The sequence below is a fragment of the Taeniopygia guttata genome, chromosome 29, assembly GCF_048771995.1.
Source record: "Taeniopygia guttata chromosome 29, bTaeGut7.mat, whole genome shotgun sequence".
Lineage (NCBI taxonomy): Eukaryota > Metazoa > Chordata > Aves > Passeriformes > Estrildidae > Taeniopygia > Taeniopygia guttata.
The window spans coordinates 3,482,884-3,500,313 of NC_133054.1; the positions used below are offsets into that span (position 1 = coordinate 3,482,884).

At 59.6% G+C, this 17,430-nt stretch overlaps 2 protein-coding genes and 1 long non-coding RNA gene across 3 annotated transcripts; 1 reads left to right on the forward strand and 2 right to left on the reverse strand.

The window, feature by feature from the left end:
• Nucleotides 1-2,220: 2,220 nt before the first annotated feature.
• On the reverse strand, nt 2,221-4,464 carry LOC115491417 (forkhead box protein J1-like). The gene is made up of 3 exons (XM_030259474.4): nt 4,168-4,464; nt 3,237-3,729; nt 2,221-3,132 (listed from the first exon to the last, which is right to left on the reverse strand). The coding sequence occupies exons 2-3, from the start codon at nt 3,684-3,686 to the stop codon at nt 2,425-2,427; spliced, it is 1,158 nt and encodes a 385-aa protein (XP_030115334.4). The 5' UTR covers nt 3,687-3,729; nt 4,168-4,464; the 3' UTR covers nt 2,221-2,424.
• Nucleotides 4,465-10,598: 6,134 nt separating this feature from the next.
• On the forward strand, nt 10,599-14,647 carry ANKRD33 (ankyrin repeat domain 33). The gene is made up of 3 exons (XM_041711492.2): nt 10,599-10,719; nt 11,655-11,795; nt 13,824-14,647. Exons 1-3 carry the CDS (start codon nt 10,599-10,601, stop codon nt 14,645-14,647), a joined length of 1,086 nt encoding a protein of 361 aa, XP_041567426.2.
• On the reverse strand, nt 13,523-16,898 carry LOC140680849 (uncharacterized). Its single transcript, XR_012052231.1, has 2 exons — nt 16,495-16,898; nt 13,523-15,224 (listed from the first exon to the last, which is right to left on the reverse strand). It is a non-coding gene; the product is annotated as an uncharacterized lncRNA (long non-coding RNA).
• Nucleotides 16,899-17,430: the final 532 nt, after the last annotated feature.

Below are 17,430 nucleotides of genomic sequence, written 5' to 3' on the forward strand. Positions count from 1 at the left end.
GGGCTGGGGGCACCTTTGGGGGCACCTTTGGGGGCACCTTTGGGGGCACAGGGCTCGGAGGTGTCCCTGAGGGACGCAAAGGGCTGGAGTGTCACGGGCTGGGGGGCACTGGGATACACTGGGGACACTGGGGGGACATTGGGGGCACACTGGGGACATTGGGGGCACACTGGGGACATTGGGGCACACTGGGGACATTGGGGCACACTGAGGGCATTGGGGACACACTGGGGCACACTGGGGACACTGAGGGCATTGGGGACACACTGGGGATATTGGGGCACACTGGGGACACTGGGGGCACACTGGGGATATTGGGGGCACACTGAGGGCATTGGGGACACACTGAGGACATTGGGGCACACTGGGGATATTGGGGGCACACTGGGGACATTGGGGCACACTGAGGGCATTGGGGACACACTGGGGATATTGGGGGCACACTGGGGACATTGGGGACACACTGGGGACATTGGGGCACACTGAGGGCATTGGGGCACACTGGGGACATTGGGGCACACTGGGGACATTGGGGGCACACGGGGGGCACACTGAGGGCATTGGGGCACACTGGGGGCATTGGGGACACACTGGGGATATTGGGGACACACTGAGGGCATTGGGGACACACTGAGGGCATTGGGGGCACACTGAGGGCATTGGGGGCACACTGGGGATATTGGGGGCACACTGGGGACATTGGGGCACACTGAGGGCATTGGGGACACACTGGGGATATTGGGGGCACACTGGGGACATTGGGGACACACTGGGGATATTTGGGGCACACTGGGGGCACACTGGGGGCATTGGGGCACACTGGGGACATTGGGGACACACTGGGGATATTGGGGACACACTGGGGATATTGGGGGCACACTGAGGGCATTGGGGCACACTGGGAACATTGGGGACACACTGGGGACATTGGGGCACACTGGGGACACTGGGGCACACTGGGGACACTGGGGCACACTGGGGATATTGGGGGCACACTGGGGGCACACTGGGAGCATTGGAGATGCACTGGGGACACTGAGAGCATTTGGGGCACCCTGGGGGCACTGGGGACACACTGGGGGCACACTGGGGACATTAGGGCACACTGGGGGCATTGGGGGCACACTGAGGGACATTGGGGCACACTGAGGGCATTGGGGACACACTGGGGATATTGGGGACACACTGGGGACACTGGGGGCACACTGGGGACATTGGGGGCACACTGAGGGCATTGGGGGCACACTGGGGACATTGGGGACACACTGGGGACACTGGGGGCACACTGGGGACATTGGGGCACACTGGGGATATTGGGGACACACTGGGGACATTGGGGCATACTGAGGGCATTGGGGACACACTGAGGGCATTGGGGCACACTGAGGGCATTGGGGGCACACTGGGGATATTGGGGGCACACTGGGGACATTGGGGCACACTTGGGGGCATTGGGGACACACTGAGGGCATTGGGGACACACTGGGGACATTGGGGGCACACTGGGGGCACACTGAGGGCATTGGGGCACACTGGGGACGCTGGGGGCACACTGGGGGCATTGGGGCACACTGAGGGCATTGGGGACACACTGGGGATATTGGGGACACACTGGGGATACTGGGGCACACTGGGGACATTGGGGACACACTGAGGGCATTGGGGACACACTGGGGATATTGGGGGCACACTGGGGACATTGGGGCACACTGAGGGCATTGGGGCACACTGGGGACATTGGGGACACACTGGGGATATTGGGGGCACACTGGGGGCATTGGGGACACACTGGGGACACCGGGGACACACCGGGGCCATTGAGGCAAACTGGGGGCACACTGGGGGCACTGTGGGGACATTTGGGGCACACTGGGGATATTGGGGACACACTGAGGACATTGGGGACACACTGGGGATATTGGGGACACACTGGGGATATTGGGGACACACTGAGGGCATTGGGGGCACACTGGGGACATTGGGGCACACTGGGGACATTGGGGACACACTGAGGGCATTGGGGACACACTGGGGACATTGGGGCACACTGGGGGGTCAGGGGGCATTGAGGGGGAACCGGGGATGCCCCCAGCGAGGTCTGTGCCCCCCGCCCGTGCCCAGCAGGTCCCACCCTCAGTTTCCCCCAGGGCTGGGCAGAGCTCCCCGGCCTCCAGGGCCCACCCAAAGGTGCTGGAGGGGAACCAGAAGGTGAAACAGGAATTTTCTCTGCTTTATTTTCTTTATTCTATCTCTTAAAAACTGCCAGTAGAATGAAAACATTTTAAGTATATTCAGCATCATTCCCCAAGCAAAAAACAGAACAGGAAGCAGCAAAAAGAAACCTCATCCATAAAACCATGTACCTAAATCCATCGAGTCTAATCTAATCTCTTATCTCCCGTCTCTAATCGAGTTTTGAGCGTCTCAATCCATGACACCCAAGTTGGGCAGAGAGACCGGGGTGTCTCCAGCCCCCTGCTCCACAGGGATGAAGCTGGAGAGGTTCTCCCACATCTCCTCATGCCACGCAGCCTCCAGGAACGCCGTGGCCATCAGGGTCTCATCCAAGCCCACCTTGGTGGGGCTGGGCTCGGGGAGGACTCGCGGCTGCTGCCCCCGCACCTTTGCGGGGTGCAGGGGGAAAGCTCCGGGCTGGGTGGAAGGTGGGAGCTGCCCAAGAGCGGAGAAATCTCCCTGCTCCAGCAGAACTTCCCACTCGCTGCTGCCCTTCAGCTCGGTCAGCTCGCCCGGTCCCTCCCGGTCCCCCGAGGCTTCCACCGGGGGCATGGGACAGCGCTGCTCGCCCTGCTGCCCCTCTCCGTTTTCGTGGCTTCTCTCGAACTCCTCGAACTCCCTCAACAGCCGCTGCAGCTCCGCGCCCACCTCGAAACCGCCGCGGGGGCTGCGGGAAGCGGCGGCGGGGCCCGGGGAGCGCCGCGGTCCCGGGTGGGCTCCACCGGGAGCTGCCGGGACGGGCTCGGGGAGGGCTCCGTGCCCTCGGCGGGTGCTGCTCTTGAGCCACGCGGCGTATTGGGGGTGAAGCTTCCAGAAGGCGCCTCTGCCCGGCTCCCCCTTTTTGCGGGGCACCTTGATGAAGCGCTGGTTGATGCTCAGGTTGTGGCGGATGGAGCTCTGGATGCAAAAGAGAATAAATCGCGGTGCTGAATGCTGCCCTGCGGGCTGGAGCTGTGCAGAGACCCCCGAGCGGCCACCGAGGGCTCCAAACCCCCTCCTACCTTCCAGCTGGGGTGGGCACGGCGGAAATAGCAGAAGTGGTCGCTGATCCACTTGCAGATCGCTGCCAGGGTGAGTTTGGGCTGCTCGCTGCCTTCCATGGCCATGCAGATGAGGGTGGCGTAGGAGTAGGGCGGCTTGAGGCGCGCGTTGCTCCGGTAGTCGGGGTCCCCCGGGGGCGCGGGGGGTCGGGGAAGGACCCGGGCCGGGGTCTCGGCCGAGCGAGGGATGTCGATGTAGTGGCAGAGCTCCTCGGCGGTCAGGGGAAATCCCGGGCACTTGAAATCCACCAGGCTCACCAGGTTCTCCCAGATGCTGCAGCGATCCTCGGGGTCCTGGGGGATCGGGGCCAAGCCGATGTGGGCACCCGTGAGGCCGGCCAGCCACAGCAGGTCCGGCTCGCCCGAGCTCGGTGGTCCCTGAGCCCTGAGCCCGGGGCTGGAGCACACCATGGTGGGCGTGTGCAGCTGAAGGGAGGCAGTGAAAGGGCGGATGCTGCAGGAGGAAGGGCAGAAGGTTGAAGTTCTGCGCTGCCTGGCACCTGGGCAGGTGTTCCTGGAACACCTGGAAGCGGCTGTTCCCAGCGCCGCTGGGTGACACCAGTCCCCGAGCACTGGGCATGGAGCCGCACTCCTCTACCGAGGGTTTTACAGCCCTGAGCCCCGGGGAAATTCCCTCTAAGCCCCCTAAGCCCGCTGGGCTGGCACTGCCCGGCGAGGTTTTGGCCACAGAAAAAAGTAAAGAAATCAAAAAAAAAGTAAAGAAATCAATCCTGCCCTTAAACAGCACAAACCCAGTCCTGCCATCCCACCAAGGGAGGTTTTTTTCTCATTCCTGCCACAGGTAGCAGGAGGGTCCAACACCTCGACCCTAAAGACCCTAAAATACTCATCCATCCCCTCCCGTCCCACCCTATCCCATCCCCGCCGCCACCTTCCTTCGCCGTGATGCCGCTGGTCCGGCTGCGGCGGCGGGAGCGCTGCGGAACCCCCGGCGCGAGGGCGGCGCGGCCGTTTGGGGCGGGGGGCTCGCGGGGGCTCCCAGGAACGGGCATTGACTCGCCCGGTGGCCAAACTGGCTCCTTGGCCCCTTGTCGGGCTCAGAGCAGCGGCGGCACCCGGTCCCTGCGCATCCCCCGAGCGCTCATTCCTCGCACCGGGGACGGTGCCCGGGGGTGCCGGGGCACCCGCCGTGCCCAGACCGGGGCCGCAAGCAGCGCCAGCAGCCCCGAAGGCTCTGTCCTGCCCTGTGTCCTGTGTCCTGCCCTCTGTCCTGTGTCCTGCCCTCTGTCCTGTGTCCTGCCCTCTGCCCTGTGTCCTGTGTCCTGCCCTGTGTCCTGTGTCCTGCCCTCTGTTCTGCCCTCTGTCCTGTGTCCTGTCCTGCCCTGTGTCCTGTGTCCTGTGTCCTGCCCTCTGTCCTCTGTCCTGCCCTGTGTCCTGTGGCGCTGAGGAGGTTTTTCATCCTGGCCGAGTCCAGCTCCAAACTTGAAAACATCGGGAAAACCACGGCGCCCCAAAGGTGTGGGAATGCAGAGCATCCCTCTGGCTGCTCTGGGACCCTGGCAGGGGTCAGGAACCCCCCTGGACAGAGCCCCCAGAGACACTGGCTGTGATCTCTGTCCATGGAAAAGAGTTTTCAATCTTACAGGATGAATTACAAACTGACATCAGGAACCTGGACTGCTGAGATTCTTTCCCAGGGAAAAGAGCCGATGTTTCTGCTCAGGGCCCTGTGGCTCTGAGCCGGCTGCTGATTGCAAAAAATCCGAACATCGAAGGATAAGTCCCAGACCGGAGCTGCCCCCACCTCATACTTGTGCTGCCCTGACAGTCCCAGGGGAGCCCTACAAACTGACATCAGGAACACAGAGGGGTGGGTAGGGCAGAGCAGGGTTAGAGCAGGCAAGAGGAAGGAGGGGCAAGCAAGGCAGTGCAAGCTATTTCCATTTCCTTGCCTTGCCCTTTTTGCCCCTTCCCTTCCCTTCCCTTCCCTTCCCTTCCCTTCCCTTCCCTTCCCTTCCCTTCCCTTCCCTTCCCTTCCCTTCCCTTCCCTTCCCTTCCCTTCCCTTCCCTTCCCTTCCCTTCCCTTCCCTTCCCTTCCCTTCCCTTCCCTTCCCTTCCCTTCCCTTCCCTTCCCTTCCCTTCCCTTCCCTTCCCTTCCCTTCCCTTCCTTTCCCTTTTGCTTCGGGTTTGGGTTTGGGTTTGGGTTCAGATTCAGTTTAGGGATTTTGTTAGGATTATTGGTAGCATTGTCTTTAGGGTGAGATTTTGGGGAAGACTTTGGGGTTTTTTTTGGATATAGGTTTATTTTTAGCTTTACAGTTATGTTTGGGCTTTGTTTTCTGCTTATAGCTTAGTGCTCAGTTTGGTTAAGGTTAGATTTTCAGGGACAGGGTATTATTTTGGGGTGATTCAGGTCCTGTTTGTCCTGGCTGCTTTTTCTTGGGGCAATCATTTGATGTATTGAGTTTTGGAGTTGACATTTAATTTTCTGCCATGAGCTCCTGCAGGAGAATTGCTGATCTTTTCCACATAATAAAAGCACTTTACCCCAATGTTTCAGGTGCAGATTAGGGGCTGCCTGTTGTATGTAATAACCAGCAAAACCTTTTTCTGCTGCCCCCAGCCCTGGCACCCACCTGGGCACCCATTTCAGCACCCAGCCCTGTTTTTACATAACTGTCTCAGCTCCTCCTGACTTTTCCAGCGGCAGATTATGGCACGTGGCTCCCAGGGTGACTCCTTAAGCCCTAAATCTGCTCCCTGTCCTTCCCTGAGGTGAGGCAGAGCAGGAGGGTGGCAGGAGGTGTCACAGCAGGGTGACGCCGTGGTGGCCATGCCCTGTCTGGGATCTGCACCTTCAGCACCAGGATTTTTATATTCACCTCCAGGATCTTTATATTCAGCTCCAGAATTCCCAGCTCCTGCTTCCCAGCACGGGGGGAGCAGTTGGGATCCTTCCTCTGTGCCATATTTTCATGTTGAAGGGTGCAGTGAAATGCCCTCTGGGGCTCTGCTGAAAACGGGGAGCACGGCCTCCCACCATTTGCCTTGGCACCAAATTCCAGCCTTTTTTGGCAAGAAAATATCTGATCCAGGGTCTGGGAATGTCCTTTTGTAGATCTCACAGTCCAGATGGCCCCTGAACTTCAGGAAACACATTAAAACCTCAACAACACACAAACAACAACACCAAAAAACCCTTTAAAGGTGAAGAGAAGAGAACAATCAGGCTTCACGTGTAATTTGGGAAACAATTTTTGCAGCTCCTGGGTTTAGGCTACCCTGAGAGCTTTGGAATTCATTCCTGGTGGAGCAGGAGGGATGGAAACTCCAAGGCACCTCTAAGGGGAAATCACAGAGTTTATTGAATGCACGTGGACATTTCAGATGTCCAAACCTGGAGCAGCAGCTTCCCAGAATTATCTGCTCAGCCGATTCACCTGGCTAGAAAGTCAGGTGGAAGGAGTTGTCAGGGCTGCAGCTGAGCCCGTGGGACTGCCCAGGCAGCGCTGCCACACCAAAGTGAGACAGGAATAAAAATACAGCCCAGGGCTCCCAGCAGCTCCTGGACTCAAGACACTAAATCCTGTCCTGATCCTGCTCAGGCTGGATGCAGCCATTTTAAGCAACAGTTTAATTTAAGATCTCTTGGGTAGCTGAGCCCACATCAACGTGCAGGTTGTCACAGCTTGGGTGCCAAAAGGCCACCTCAGCCACAGAGCACAAAGCTCTTTTGCCCTGCCGAGGGTCCAGAGGGACATTTTGTGGCTGCTCGGTGAGTTCTCCCTCCTGCTTGTGGCCGGGATGCTGCCCAGCTGAGGAGGCACCCGGGGGAAGATCTGAGCAGCCCCGGGGAAGATCCAGGTGAGAGGAGCACCGGCGGCATCTCAGGGGTGGGGAAGTTCAGTGGGATTTTGATTTTCCTCCTTTGATGGCACCCATTAATCCATTGCTGGCTTCTGCTTAGAAGCAAAAGGGTTTGATCCCTGCTGAGCTGGGCTGAGCCTGGATGTCCCTGCCCACAGCTCCTGTCCCAGGGCTCTGTGTCCTGGGGAGCTGCTGCTCCACTGGGAAATCCTCATCCTGCTGGGACAGTCGGGGTGTCCCTGAGCTGCTGCTCCCCTGGGAAATCCTCATCCTGCTGGGACAGTCTGTGAGTCCCTGTTCCAGGGCTCTGTGTGCTGGGGAAGCTGCTGCTCCCCTGGGAAATCCTCATCCTGCTGGGACAGTCGGGGTATCCCTGTCCCAGGGCTCTGTGTCCTGGGGAGCTGCTGCTCCGCTGGGAAAATCCTCATCCTGCTGGGACAGTCTGGGTGTCCCTGAGCTGCTGCTCCCCTGGGAAATCCTCATCCTGCTGGGACAGTTGGGGTGTCCCTGTTCCAGGGCTCTGTGTGCTGGGGGAGCTGCTGCTCCGCTGGGAAATCCTCATCCTGCTGGGACAGTCTGTGAGTCCCTGTTCCAGGGCTCTGTGTCCTGGGGAGCTGCTGCTCCCCTGGGAAATCCTCATCCTGCTGGGACAGTCTGGGTGTCCCTGAGCTGCTGCTCCCCTGGGAAATTTTCATCCTGCTGGGACAGTCGGGGTGTCCCTGCCCACAGCTCCTCTGTGTGTTGGGGAGCTGCTGCTCCCCTGGGAAACCCTCATCCTGCTGGGATGTGCCCTGGATGAGCGGGGAGGGGGCTGTGCTCTGCACAGCTGCCCAGATGTTCAGCTCCCCCTGCATCTGCAGAGCCCTGCCCAGCTGTACCACGCTCACCCAGTCCGTCAGCGAGAGATGGGGAGAAATGTGGGAAATGGATTTACAGAGAATTCCCAAAGCCTGACAGAAGGCTCACACACCCGTGTGCAAAATAAGAAATTCTGACTTAGAAATGCCCTGGAACAGGGCAGAGATTGCTGAGAGAGGAATGGAACTAAAACCAAGGTTCAGTGGGTGCCTTTGCAAATAAGACAGGAAACTTTGGAGAACTGGAACTGTGAAAGATGCATCGTAGTGGCAGCCACGAGGGGAATTTTAGATTATTGGCTTTAAGGCATCTACAGCGTGGTGTGGCAGAAGCTGATAGGCCAAGAAATGTTTATAGTGTGTTGTAATTAGGAAATAATTAGCTTCTGATTGTGATGGCGTGAATGGTAACATCTGTACTGTCTCACCCTTCACATGGGACTGAAAATGGAATAAAAGTGGGGTCAGAAAAGGGCTCGGTCCCACAGGGCTCCCACTGGTTGTGCCATGGGGGGGCTGCTCCGTCCTGGGGGGGTCACAGCTGTCAGACACCCCCAGAGCGTTGGCTGGGCTGGGCTGGGTTAAACTGGGCTGGGCTGGGTTAAACTGGGCTGGGCTGGGTTAAACTGGGCTGGGATGGGTTAAACTGGGCTGGGTTAAACTGGGATGGGCTGGGTTAAACTGGGATGGGCTGGGTTAAACTGGGATGGGATGGGATGGGATGGGATGGGATGGGATGGGATGGGATGGGATGGGATGGGATGGGATGGGATGGGATGGGATGGGATGGGATGGGATGGGATGGGATGGGATGGGATGGGATGCACTGGGATGGGATGGGATGCACTGGGATGCACTGGGATGGGATGGGATGGGATGGGATGCACTGGGATGGGATGCACTGGGATGGGATGCACTGGGATGGGATGCACTGGGATGGGATGCACTGGGCCGAGCTGGGCCGAGCTGGACCGTGCTGGGCCGGGCTGAGCCGGGATGTGCTGGGCTGTGCTGGGCTGTGCTGGGCTGTGCTGGGCTGAGCTGTTCTGAGCTGGGCTGAGCTGGGCTGAGCTGGTTCCCAGCCGTTCCCACGCCCCCTCTGTGTCTGCCCAGGGGGAGTGACAGTCCCAGTGCCCCCTCGGCCGCCCGGGAGAGGCTCCTGGCCCCAGGCTGGGCTCGCTGCCCCCGCCCGGGCCGGATGACAGATGCCTGCACTGGAGCAGAACGTGCTGCAGCTCCCGCTGCCAGCCTGGATGCCTCCGACCCGGAGCTGCACTATGAGGAGGAGGAGGAGGAGGAGGCACCAGGATCCTCGCAGCCCTCGGACACCTGCAGCATCTTCTCTGACGACTCTGTCTACCCCTGCTACGAGGTGTCCCCCGAGGCTGAGGGCACTGGGCTCCTCAGTCTCTACCAGTGCTGTGCCAGGAACGATGCCAAGCTGCTGTGGGAGAGGCTGGAGCGCGGCATGACCCGCAGCGAGGCCACGGAGCTGGACATCAACGGGAGGGTGAGCGGCTGGGGGGGTGCACCCTGCAGGGCTGGACGGGGCTCCTCCTGGAGCTGGCAAATCCAGCTGGGGGATGCTAAAATTGGGGCAGGAGGGTGGGATGGGTGTCCTGGGGTTGATCCAAACTGCCAAAAGTGGGGCAGGAGGGTGGGATGGGTGTCCTGGGGTTGATCCAAACTGCCAAAAATGGGGCAGGAGGGTGGGATGGGTGTCCTGGCATTGATCCAAACTGCCAAAAGAGGGGCAGGAGGGTGGGATGGGTGTCATGGGATTGATCCAAACTGCCAAAAGTGGGGCAGGAGGGTGGGATGGGTGTCATGGCATTGATCCAAACTGCCAAAAGTGGGGCAGGAGGGTGGGATGGGTGTCCTGGGGTTGATCCAAACTTGGAGCAGAACCTGGTCTGCTCTCCCACCCTGCACCTGCCTGGTTTGGGTGCAGGGATGTCGGAGTCCAGCACATCCCTCTGCCTGCCCTGGCTGGCTCCAGACCCTTGCAGGGGGCTTGGAGACCTTGGCAAGAAGTCAAAACCAGCTGTGGCTTTGATTTTAGCCCGTGGAAAAAATTGCCAGCTTTGTATGAAGAATTACAAACCACAAAGGTTTGAGTAGTGTGATACTTGAATTAACATAGGGTAGAAAAGTAGAAATTTGGGCATTTTTTAGAATATAATTCAGGGGGTCGATAGAAGAATTTAGGTGTGTCCTGACCTTCTTTCCTTTCTTCTTATCCTCCATGTCTTAGTGTGATGGTGACACTTTTCTATTGGTTCAAAGTAGAGATTCAAAGTCTAACATAAGTGATAGATATTAGTAAAGAAATTATAAACACACGGTACGTAGTTTTGAGTATATAATATGAGAGCTGCCCAAGGCTCACAGCAGGTAAGGCATTGCTTCCTTTCTAGACAGAACTCAGCAAGTCAGAAAAAGAACGTTATAAATAAGAAAAAATAAACTTTGAACACACAACCAGATGCATTCCAAGCTCCTTCTCTAACTGCTCAGGCTAAAAAAGTGGATTTTCACACTGCTGGGGTCTCACCAGCTGACCCTGACACGGGGACAATTCGGGAGGGCCATGGGAGCAGTGTGGTGCTGAGTGTTGTTCCCTCTGCAGAACGGGCTGATGGTGGCCTGCTCCAAGGGCTTCGTGGACATCGTGCCGCTGCTGCAGAAGTGTCCCTACATCAACATCAACCAGCAGGACAACGATGGCAACACGGCCCTCATGATGGCAGCCCAGGCAGGTCAGCACCCTCAGGAAGAGATGTGACCCCCTGTGCTTCCCCCAAAAACCCCAAAACGAGCTGTCGTGTGCTCCCAGGGCGTGTGTGACATCATCTCTGCTTTAAAAATATGTGGGAATGGAGATTCCTGCAGTGGTGGTGTGTTGAGTGGCGGAGCTGGACTGGGGGTGCCCCTTGTGCCCCAGGAGTCGCAGGGATTTTCCTGCCGAAAGGCTCCGAGCTCTGTGTTGGACCCAAATTTCCAGTCTGGTTCTGAAAGCTCCGAGCTCTGTGTTGGACCCAAATTTCCAGTCTGGTTCCCTCCCCTCGATTTACCAGGAGGGGAAGGGTCCCAAAGTGGGGATCACCCTTGATTCCCGTTGTATCCTTGCTAGAATTCATGATTTTCTGGAGTTTTTTTTTCCATTTTTTGACTCTTTTCTGTGCTTTCCACTAAAGCAGCTGGTTCATCATCGCTGCTCCCTCCGTGCCCAACCCAAAATAAATCCAACCCAAAACAGACCCAAACCCTTTCAATCCTGACCTGTCGCTGTCGAGGCAGGACGGGAATGAGAAGGCTGCTGAGAGTAAAACTCTGATTTATTCAAAATACACTGCTCTTTTATACAGAGCTTCACAAAGGCCAAAACCATTGGTTCTGAAGTGAAAACAACACACAGCATTGGTGTACAGTGCTTGACGCACAGTGATACAACTTAACTATAAACAATGTGAGAACAAGAGAGCTAAAGAATTATTTACACTCTCTCCAGCTCTTTCCCAGGCTTTGCCTGGCTAGAAACTCTCCGTTTCTTTCTTTGGCTGAGTCTGAGTCCCACACTGACCCTTCCACCTCCCACACCTGCATCCTCCCGGAGCGCAGCTGCCGGATTCTTTGTCCGGGCCGCGCTCCCCGTGAGCTGCAGCAGCTCTAACGCGGCTCCCTGTGCTTGAAGGGCACGTCACCATCGTGAACTACCTGCTGAACTATTACCCCGCGCTGCAGCTGGAGCGGCGCGACCCCCGCGGGCTGACAGCGCTGATGAAGGCGGCGCTGCAGGGGCGGCAGGACTGCGTGGCTGCGCTGCTGCTGGCGGGTGAGAGGGCACGGCTGCGGGGGTCCTGGGGGGCTGGCACGGCTGGCACAGGGTGGCATTGCTGCTCAGGGTGGCACTGCTGCTCAGAGTGGCACTGCTGCCCCAGCTGGCACTGCTGCTCAGGGTGGCACTGCTGCTCAGGGTGGCACGGCTGGCACAGGGTGGCATTGCTGCTCAGGGTGACACTGCTGCCCGGGGTGGCACGGCTGGCACAGGGTGGCATTGCTGCTCAGGGTGGCACTGCTGCTTGGGGTGGCATTGCTGCTCAGGGTGGCACTGCTGCCCGGGGTGGCACGGCTGGCACAGGGTGGCATTGCTGCTCAGGGTGGCACTGCTGCTTGGGGTGGCACTGCTGCTCAGGGTGACACTGCTGCTCACGGTGGCACTGCTGCCCTGGCTGGCACTGCTGCCCAGGGTGGCACTGCTTCTCAGGGTGGCACTGCTGCTCAGGGTGGCACTGCTGCTCAGGGTGACACTGCTCTCCGGGGTGGCACTGCTGCTCAGGGTGACACTGCTGCTCAGGGTGACACTGCTGCTCGGGGTGGCACTGCTGCTCAGGGTGGCACTGCTGGCACAGGGTGGCACTGCTTCTCAGGGTGGCACTGCTCCCCAGGGTGGCACTGCTGCCCAGGGTGGCACTGCTGGCCAGGGTGGCACTGCTGCTCAGGCTGGCACTGCTCCCCAGGGTGGCACGGCTGGCACAGGGTGACATTGCTGCTCATGGTGACACTGCTGCTCAGGGTGGCACTGCTGCTCGGGGTGGCATTGCTGCTCAGGGTGGCACTGCCGCCCAGGGTGGCACTGCTGCTCAGTGTGGCACTGCTCCCCAGGGTGGCAGTGCTGCTCAGGGTGGCACTGCTGCCCCAGCTGGCACTGCTGGCCAGGGTGGCACTGCTCCCCAGGGTGGCACTGCTGCTCAGGGTGGCACTGCTGCTTGGGGTGGCACGGCTGGCACAGGGTGACACTGCTGCTCATGGTGACACTGCTGCTCATGGTGACACTGCTGCTCGGGGTGGCACTGCTGCTCGGGGTGGCATTGCTCTCTGGGGTGGCACTGCTGCTCAGGGTAGCACTGCTGCCCAGGGTGATACTGCTGCCCAGGGTGGCACTGCTGCTCAGGGTGACACTGCTGCCCAGGGTGGCATTGCTCCCCAGGGTGGCACTGCTGCTCAGGGCAGCACTGCTGCCCCAGCTGGCACTGCTGGCCAGGGTGGCACTGCTGCCCTAGGGTGGCACTGCTGCCCAGGGTGGCATTGCTCCCCAGGGTGGCACTGCTGCTCAGGGTGACACTGCTGCCCCAGCTGGCACCGCTGTCCCAGCTGGCACTGCTGGCCAGGGTGGCATTGCTCCCCAGGGTGGCATTGCTGCTCAGGGTGGCATTGCTCCCCAGGGTGGCATTGCTGCTCAGGGTGGCACTGCTGCCCCAGCTGGCACTGCTGGCCAGGGTGGCACTGCTGGCCAGGGTGGCACTGCTGTCCCAGCTGGCACTGCTGGCCAGGGTGGCACTGCTGGCCAGGGTGGCACTGCCGCCCAGGGTGGTGATGATGCCTTGGAGTGGCTGCCTAGAACAGAGGTCAGACAACTTCAAAGGACAAGGAATAGACAAAGGTCAAGGATAAAGTGGGAATTCATTAAAGGCCTTGAATTTACCATTTCTGTTATAAATAGAAACAATCGGGCAGTAAAACCTCCCAGAGGCTTCACCCCAGATGGATGATGGGCATGAGTTTTTCAGACAGATCGAAGTTTGGTCCATTTATATATCAGGGATTAATCCTCCAATTACCTTCAGCTAATTAAATCATATTCCACCAGTTTGCACCCCCTCAATTCACTCTTGTTTATACTTTTTGGGGCCTGAGGCTGTTGGGTGCCCTTGAGATTCAGGCCTAGAGGAATTGCTTTGTCTGACCAAAACACGAAGACAGTAGCTACCACTTTCCATGGAGTTTAGAGTTATGCACCAATGGATTTGAAAAGCATAAAACCCAAATTCCTGAGGCGCCGTGGTGCTCTCTGTGTCCCCAGGAGCTGACCTGCAGGCCGTGGATGCCATCAAGGGGAAGACAGCCAAGGAATGGGCGACTTTCACCGGCCGCTTCGAGACCACCGCGCGCATCCGGAGCCTCCTGCGGCGCCCGCGCGCCGAGCAGTTCACGGCCCGCTACCGGCCCGAGTGGCCGGCCCTGGCCCAGCTGGTGGCCAAAGCCCTGAGCCCCAAATCCAGGAGCAAGAGGGTGTTGGAGAAGATCCGATCCTTTTTCACCTTCAGCATCCCCCGCGACCCCGAGGAGGACGGCGTGCTGGACCACATGGTGAGGATGACCACGGCCCTCGCCAGCCCTTTCGTGGCCACCGCTTGCCAAACCGTCTGCCCCGACAGCCCGCCCGAGGTGGGCAAGCGCCGGCTGTCGGTGCCCGAGATCCTCGGGCAGCGCGTGTCGGAGACGGAGGAAGAACCGGAGTCATCCTCACGACCCGGCTCGGGGGGATCCTCCTACTCTGGGGGATCCTCCTACTCGGGGGGATCCTCCTGCTCTGGGGGATCCTCCAGCTCTGGGGGATCCTCCTGCTCGGGGGGATCCGAGCTCCGGCGACCGCCCGGCCGCCTGCTGAGCCTCCTGCCGCTGTGGCTGCGGCGGGGGAACAGCGTCTGCCCCGGGGAGCCCGTCCCCAAAATCAGGGTGAGCAAAGCCTCCGGCTCGTCTGCCGGCGAGAGGAAGCCCCGCGTGAAGGACAAGCACCTCCTGCAGCCGCCCCAGTGGAGGTACAAGGTGCTGAAGGAGGAGAAGAAAGCGGCCGAGCAGGCCAAGACCGGGGAGAAGAAGAAGAAAAAGAAAAAGAAAGGTTAAGGCAGGAGGTGTCGGGGTGGGGACAAGGTTCTTGCTGTCCCCTTGGATCTGCTGACTTCTCTGGCATCGGGGTGGTTTTGTTCCCGGTGGATGGGAATGAAATGTCCCCGAGGGTTCACAAACCCCTGCCTGGCCTCTCATCCTCTCCACCCCAAGGGTGGCCACCCTCTCATGGGACATGTCGTGCTGGGCACCGATGTCCTGAGACCCTGGAGCCAGCTCCAGGAATGCCAGCGAGCAAAACTGTGGCACAAGCCCTTCCTGTTTTTCCCTTTTTTTTTTTTGTCCCTTTTATTTTTTTTCTCTTCTTTTGGCCTCTTTGATTTTCCCAAGCTCTTGATTCCACGGCGTGCGTCGGAATGTGGCTGAGCAAATTAAAATGGAAGTGGTTGCCATGTTAACAGGATTGATTCCGTGAATAAAGCTCAGGGTCTCTGTGGGGCTGGCAGGAGTGCTCCTCCTTTGCTGCCAGTGTCCCCTGGCCACCCTGTCACCTCCTCAGTGACATTCCCCGCTCCTGTGTGGTGGATTAGCACAGCTCCGTGCTGTGGAAGGAGCTCCAAGCTGCAGGCACAGGCTGGAAGCGAAGCTTGGGATGCTCAGGGGCTCCAGCCCAGCTGCCCCCAGAGCTCCGGCACTGCTGAGCAGCAGCAGCAGCAGCAGGGCGCTGCTGTTCCCAGATTTTGACATTCCCTTAAGCCCAGCTCCATCCCAGAGCGCAGGAACGTGGGGCTGGGCTGCTGCCTCCTGCAGCACGGGCAGAGTTTGACTCCAGGAGGGCAGCGGGCAGTGTCACAATGCTCAGAGCAAAAGTCACCCAGGTCATAATTAATTCTCCTCCACGTGTGGAGCCCCTCCCTGCACCACCCCGTTTTTGGGGAGACAGGAGTCCCCACTCCCCCTCTGAGGCTGCATCTCTGCCCTTTGTGGGGCTGGGCCGCAGGCAGGGAAGGATTCCCGTGGGGAAGGAGCTGCAGCCTCCCCGTCTGTTCCCCTCCATCCCTGGCTCGCTTGGGCTCCCCAGCACGTGGCTGCCCTGCTTCGCCAGCTCCCTGCGGCTCTGCTCGCAGCTGAGCCGGGGGCGGGCGGCACATGGAGCAGCCGTGGCATCAGCCGTGCCAGCCTGGCTCCTGCCACGCAGGGGGAAGGGAGGGACGGGCCCCCACCGGCCCCTCAGCCCCCTGCCATCATGAGGATGGCTCAGTGGGACCCGAAGGGACAGCTCGGTGCACCTGGGGACCCACCGCGGGCTCCTGCTCCCCTTCCCTTCCCTTCCCTTCCCTTCCCTTCCCTTCCCCCTTCCCTTCCCTTCCCTTCCCTTCCCTTCCCTTCCCTTCCCTTCCCTTCCCTTCCCTTCCCTTCCCTTCCCTTCCCTTCCCTTCCCTTCCCTTCCCTTCCCTTCCCTTCCCTTCCCTTCCCTTCCCTTCCCTTCCCTTCCCTTCCCTTCCCTTCCCTTCCCTTCCCTTCCCTTCCCTTCCCTTCCCTTCCCTTCCCTTCCCTTCCCTTCCCTTCCCTTCCCTTCCCTTCCCTTCCCTTCCCCAGGGTGAAATCCCAGCGATGATGAAGGAAAGTCTCACTGTGGCCTCAGGGGTGGCGGGAGGCTGGAGCAGGGCTGGCACGGGGCTGTGGTGGTGCCCAGCCCCTCTGATTCACCCCGTGTGCCCAGACAAGGGCAGGAAGGGGAGCAGGAGCCCGCGCTGGGCTTGATTTGCCCATCCCGAACCTCTGCAGTTAATCCCACTCCGGAGGAATTCACTTCCCCACGGCGACAGCGCCAGAGCTGCGGCTGAGCCCAGGGCTCCCACCCATCCCTGCCCTTCCAGACACCCGGGATTAGGATTTAGGACCTTTCCGGAGTTTTAAAGCAGCGTTCATCCCCTCGGCGATAATTCTGATTTCAAGAAGGAAGGTGGCCCGTTCGAAAGGCGGCGTTGCAGGGATCTGGGGAGCTGCCCGCCCGCAGGATGCTCCGTGTCTGCTCCCATGGAAGGGCTGCAGGAACCACCCGGGAATAAACCCGGGAGGGGCCGATCCGGCCGGGTCACTGAGAGCCGGAGCAGAGATGGTCACGGAGATAAAAACGTCTGCAGGCATCGCCTTCCTGCGGGCAGCTCCGGTCTGATGGAACCCGCCCGCTTCCCCCGCACGGGCAATGCCGCCGCTGCAGCTCCTTCGTGTTTTATCCTGGTTTTGTGCTTTTTGTTTGTTTAAACTTCCGAGATCCCGGCTGATAGGGCTGGCGGGACTCAAAGCTCCGCCGCCGCGGTGCCCGGGAGGCTCCGGGAGGCTCCGGGAGGCTCCGGGAGGGTTCGGGATGGAGCTGGGGCTGGTGGTGCAATGGCAGGGAGGAGGTAAATCAGTCCTGGCACCTCTTGGCAAAGAGGCTGCGATGCTGGAGAGGGTCACCGTGCCAGGGAAACAGCTGGCAGATGTTGGAGTTGTAGATACTGAGGATTTTGGGCTTTCTGTGCTAACAGACTCGGACTCCCGGGAGAACACGGCATTGGAAAAGGCTTCCAAAAGGGATTGATAGCACCGAGATTACGGCGGTGTCGTTGATTAGAAGTGTGTAATGTCGCTTTTCTGCCAAAAGCCGGCCGGCAGAAAGGCGGGCATGGGGCTTGGGATGGCGCTGGGGGGAGAAGATGCGGGCTGAGATTGGCTTGGCCCAAAGAACAGCCCTGAAAGTGGCAAAAGGGGAAGCGGCGCTTCCTCTGCCCAGGGTCCCGTGTGCTCCGGGGCAGCGGGAAGTGCCCGGCCCCGGCCGTGGGAACGGCGCTGCC

Bases quoted from the DNA above. Each gene is read 5' to 3' on its own strand.
- ANKRD33 (XM_041711492.2), top strand. From the start codon at position 10,599: ATGGTGGCCTGCTCCAAGGGCTTCGTGGACATCGTGCCGCTGCTGCAG. The intron at 10,720-11,654 runs GTCAGCACCCTC...CTGTGCTTGAAG, and splicing joins CATGATGGCAGCCCAGGCAG to GGCACGTCACCATCGTGAAC. The intron at 11,796-13,823 runs GTGAGAGGGCAC...CTGTGTCCCCAG, and splicing joins GGCTGCGCTGCTGCTGGCGG to GAGCTGACCTGCAGGCCGTG.
- LOC115491417 (XM_030259474.4), bottom strand. From the start codon at position 3,686: ATGGTGTGCTCCAGCCCCGGGCTCAGGGCTCAGGGACCACCGAGCTCG. The intron at 3,133-3,236 runs GTAGGAGGGGGT...TTTTGCATCCAG, and splicing joins GTGCCCACCCCAGCTGGAAG to AGCTCCATCCGCCACAACCT.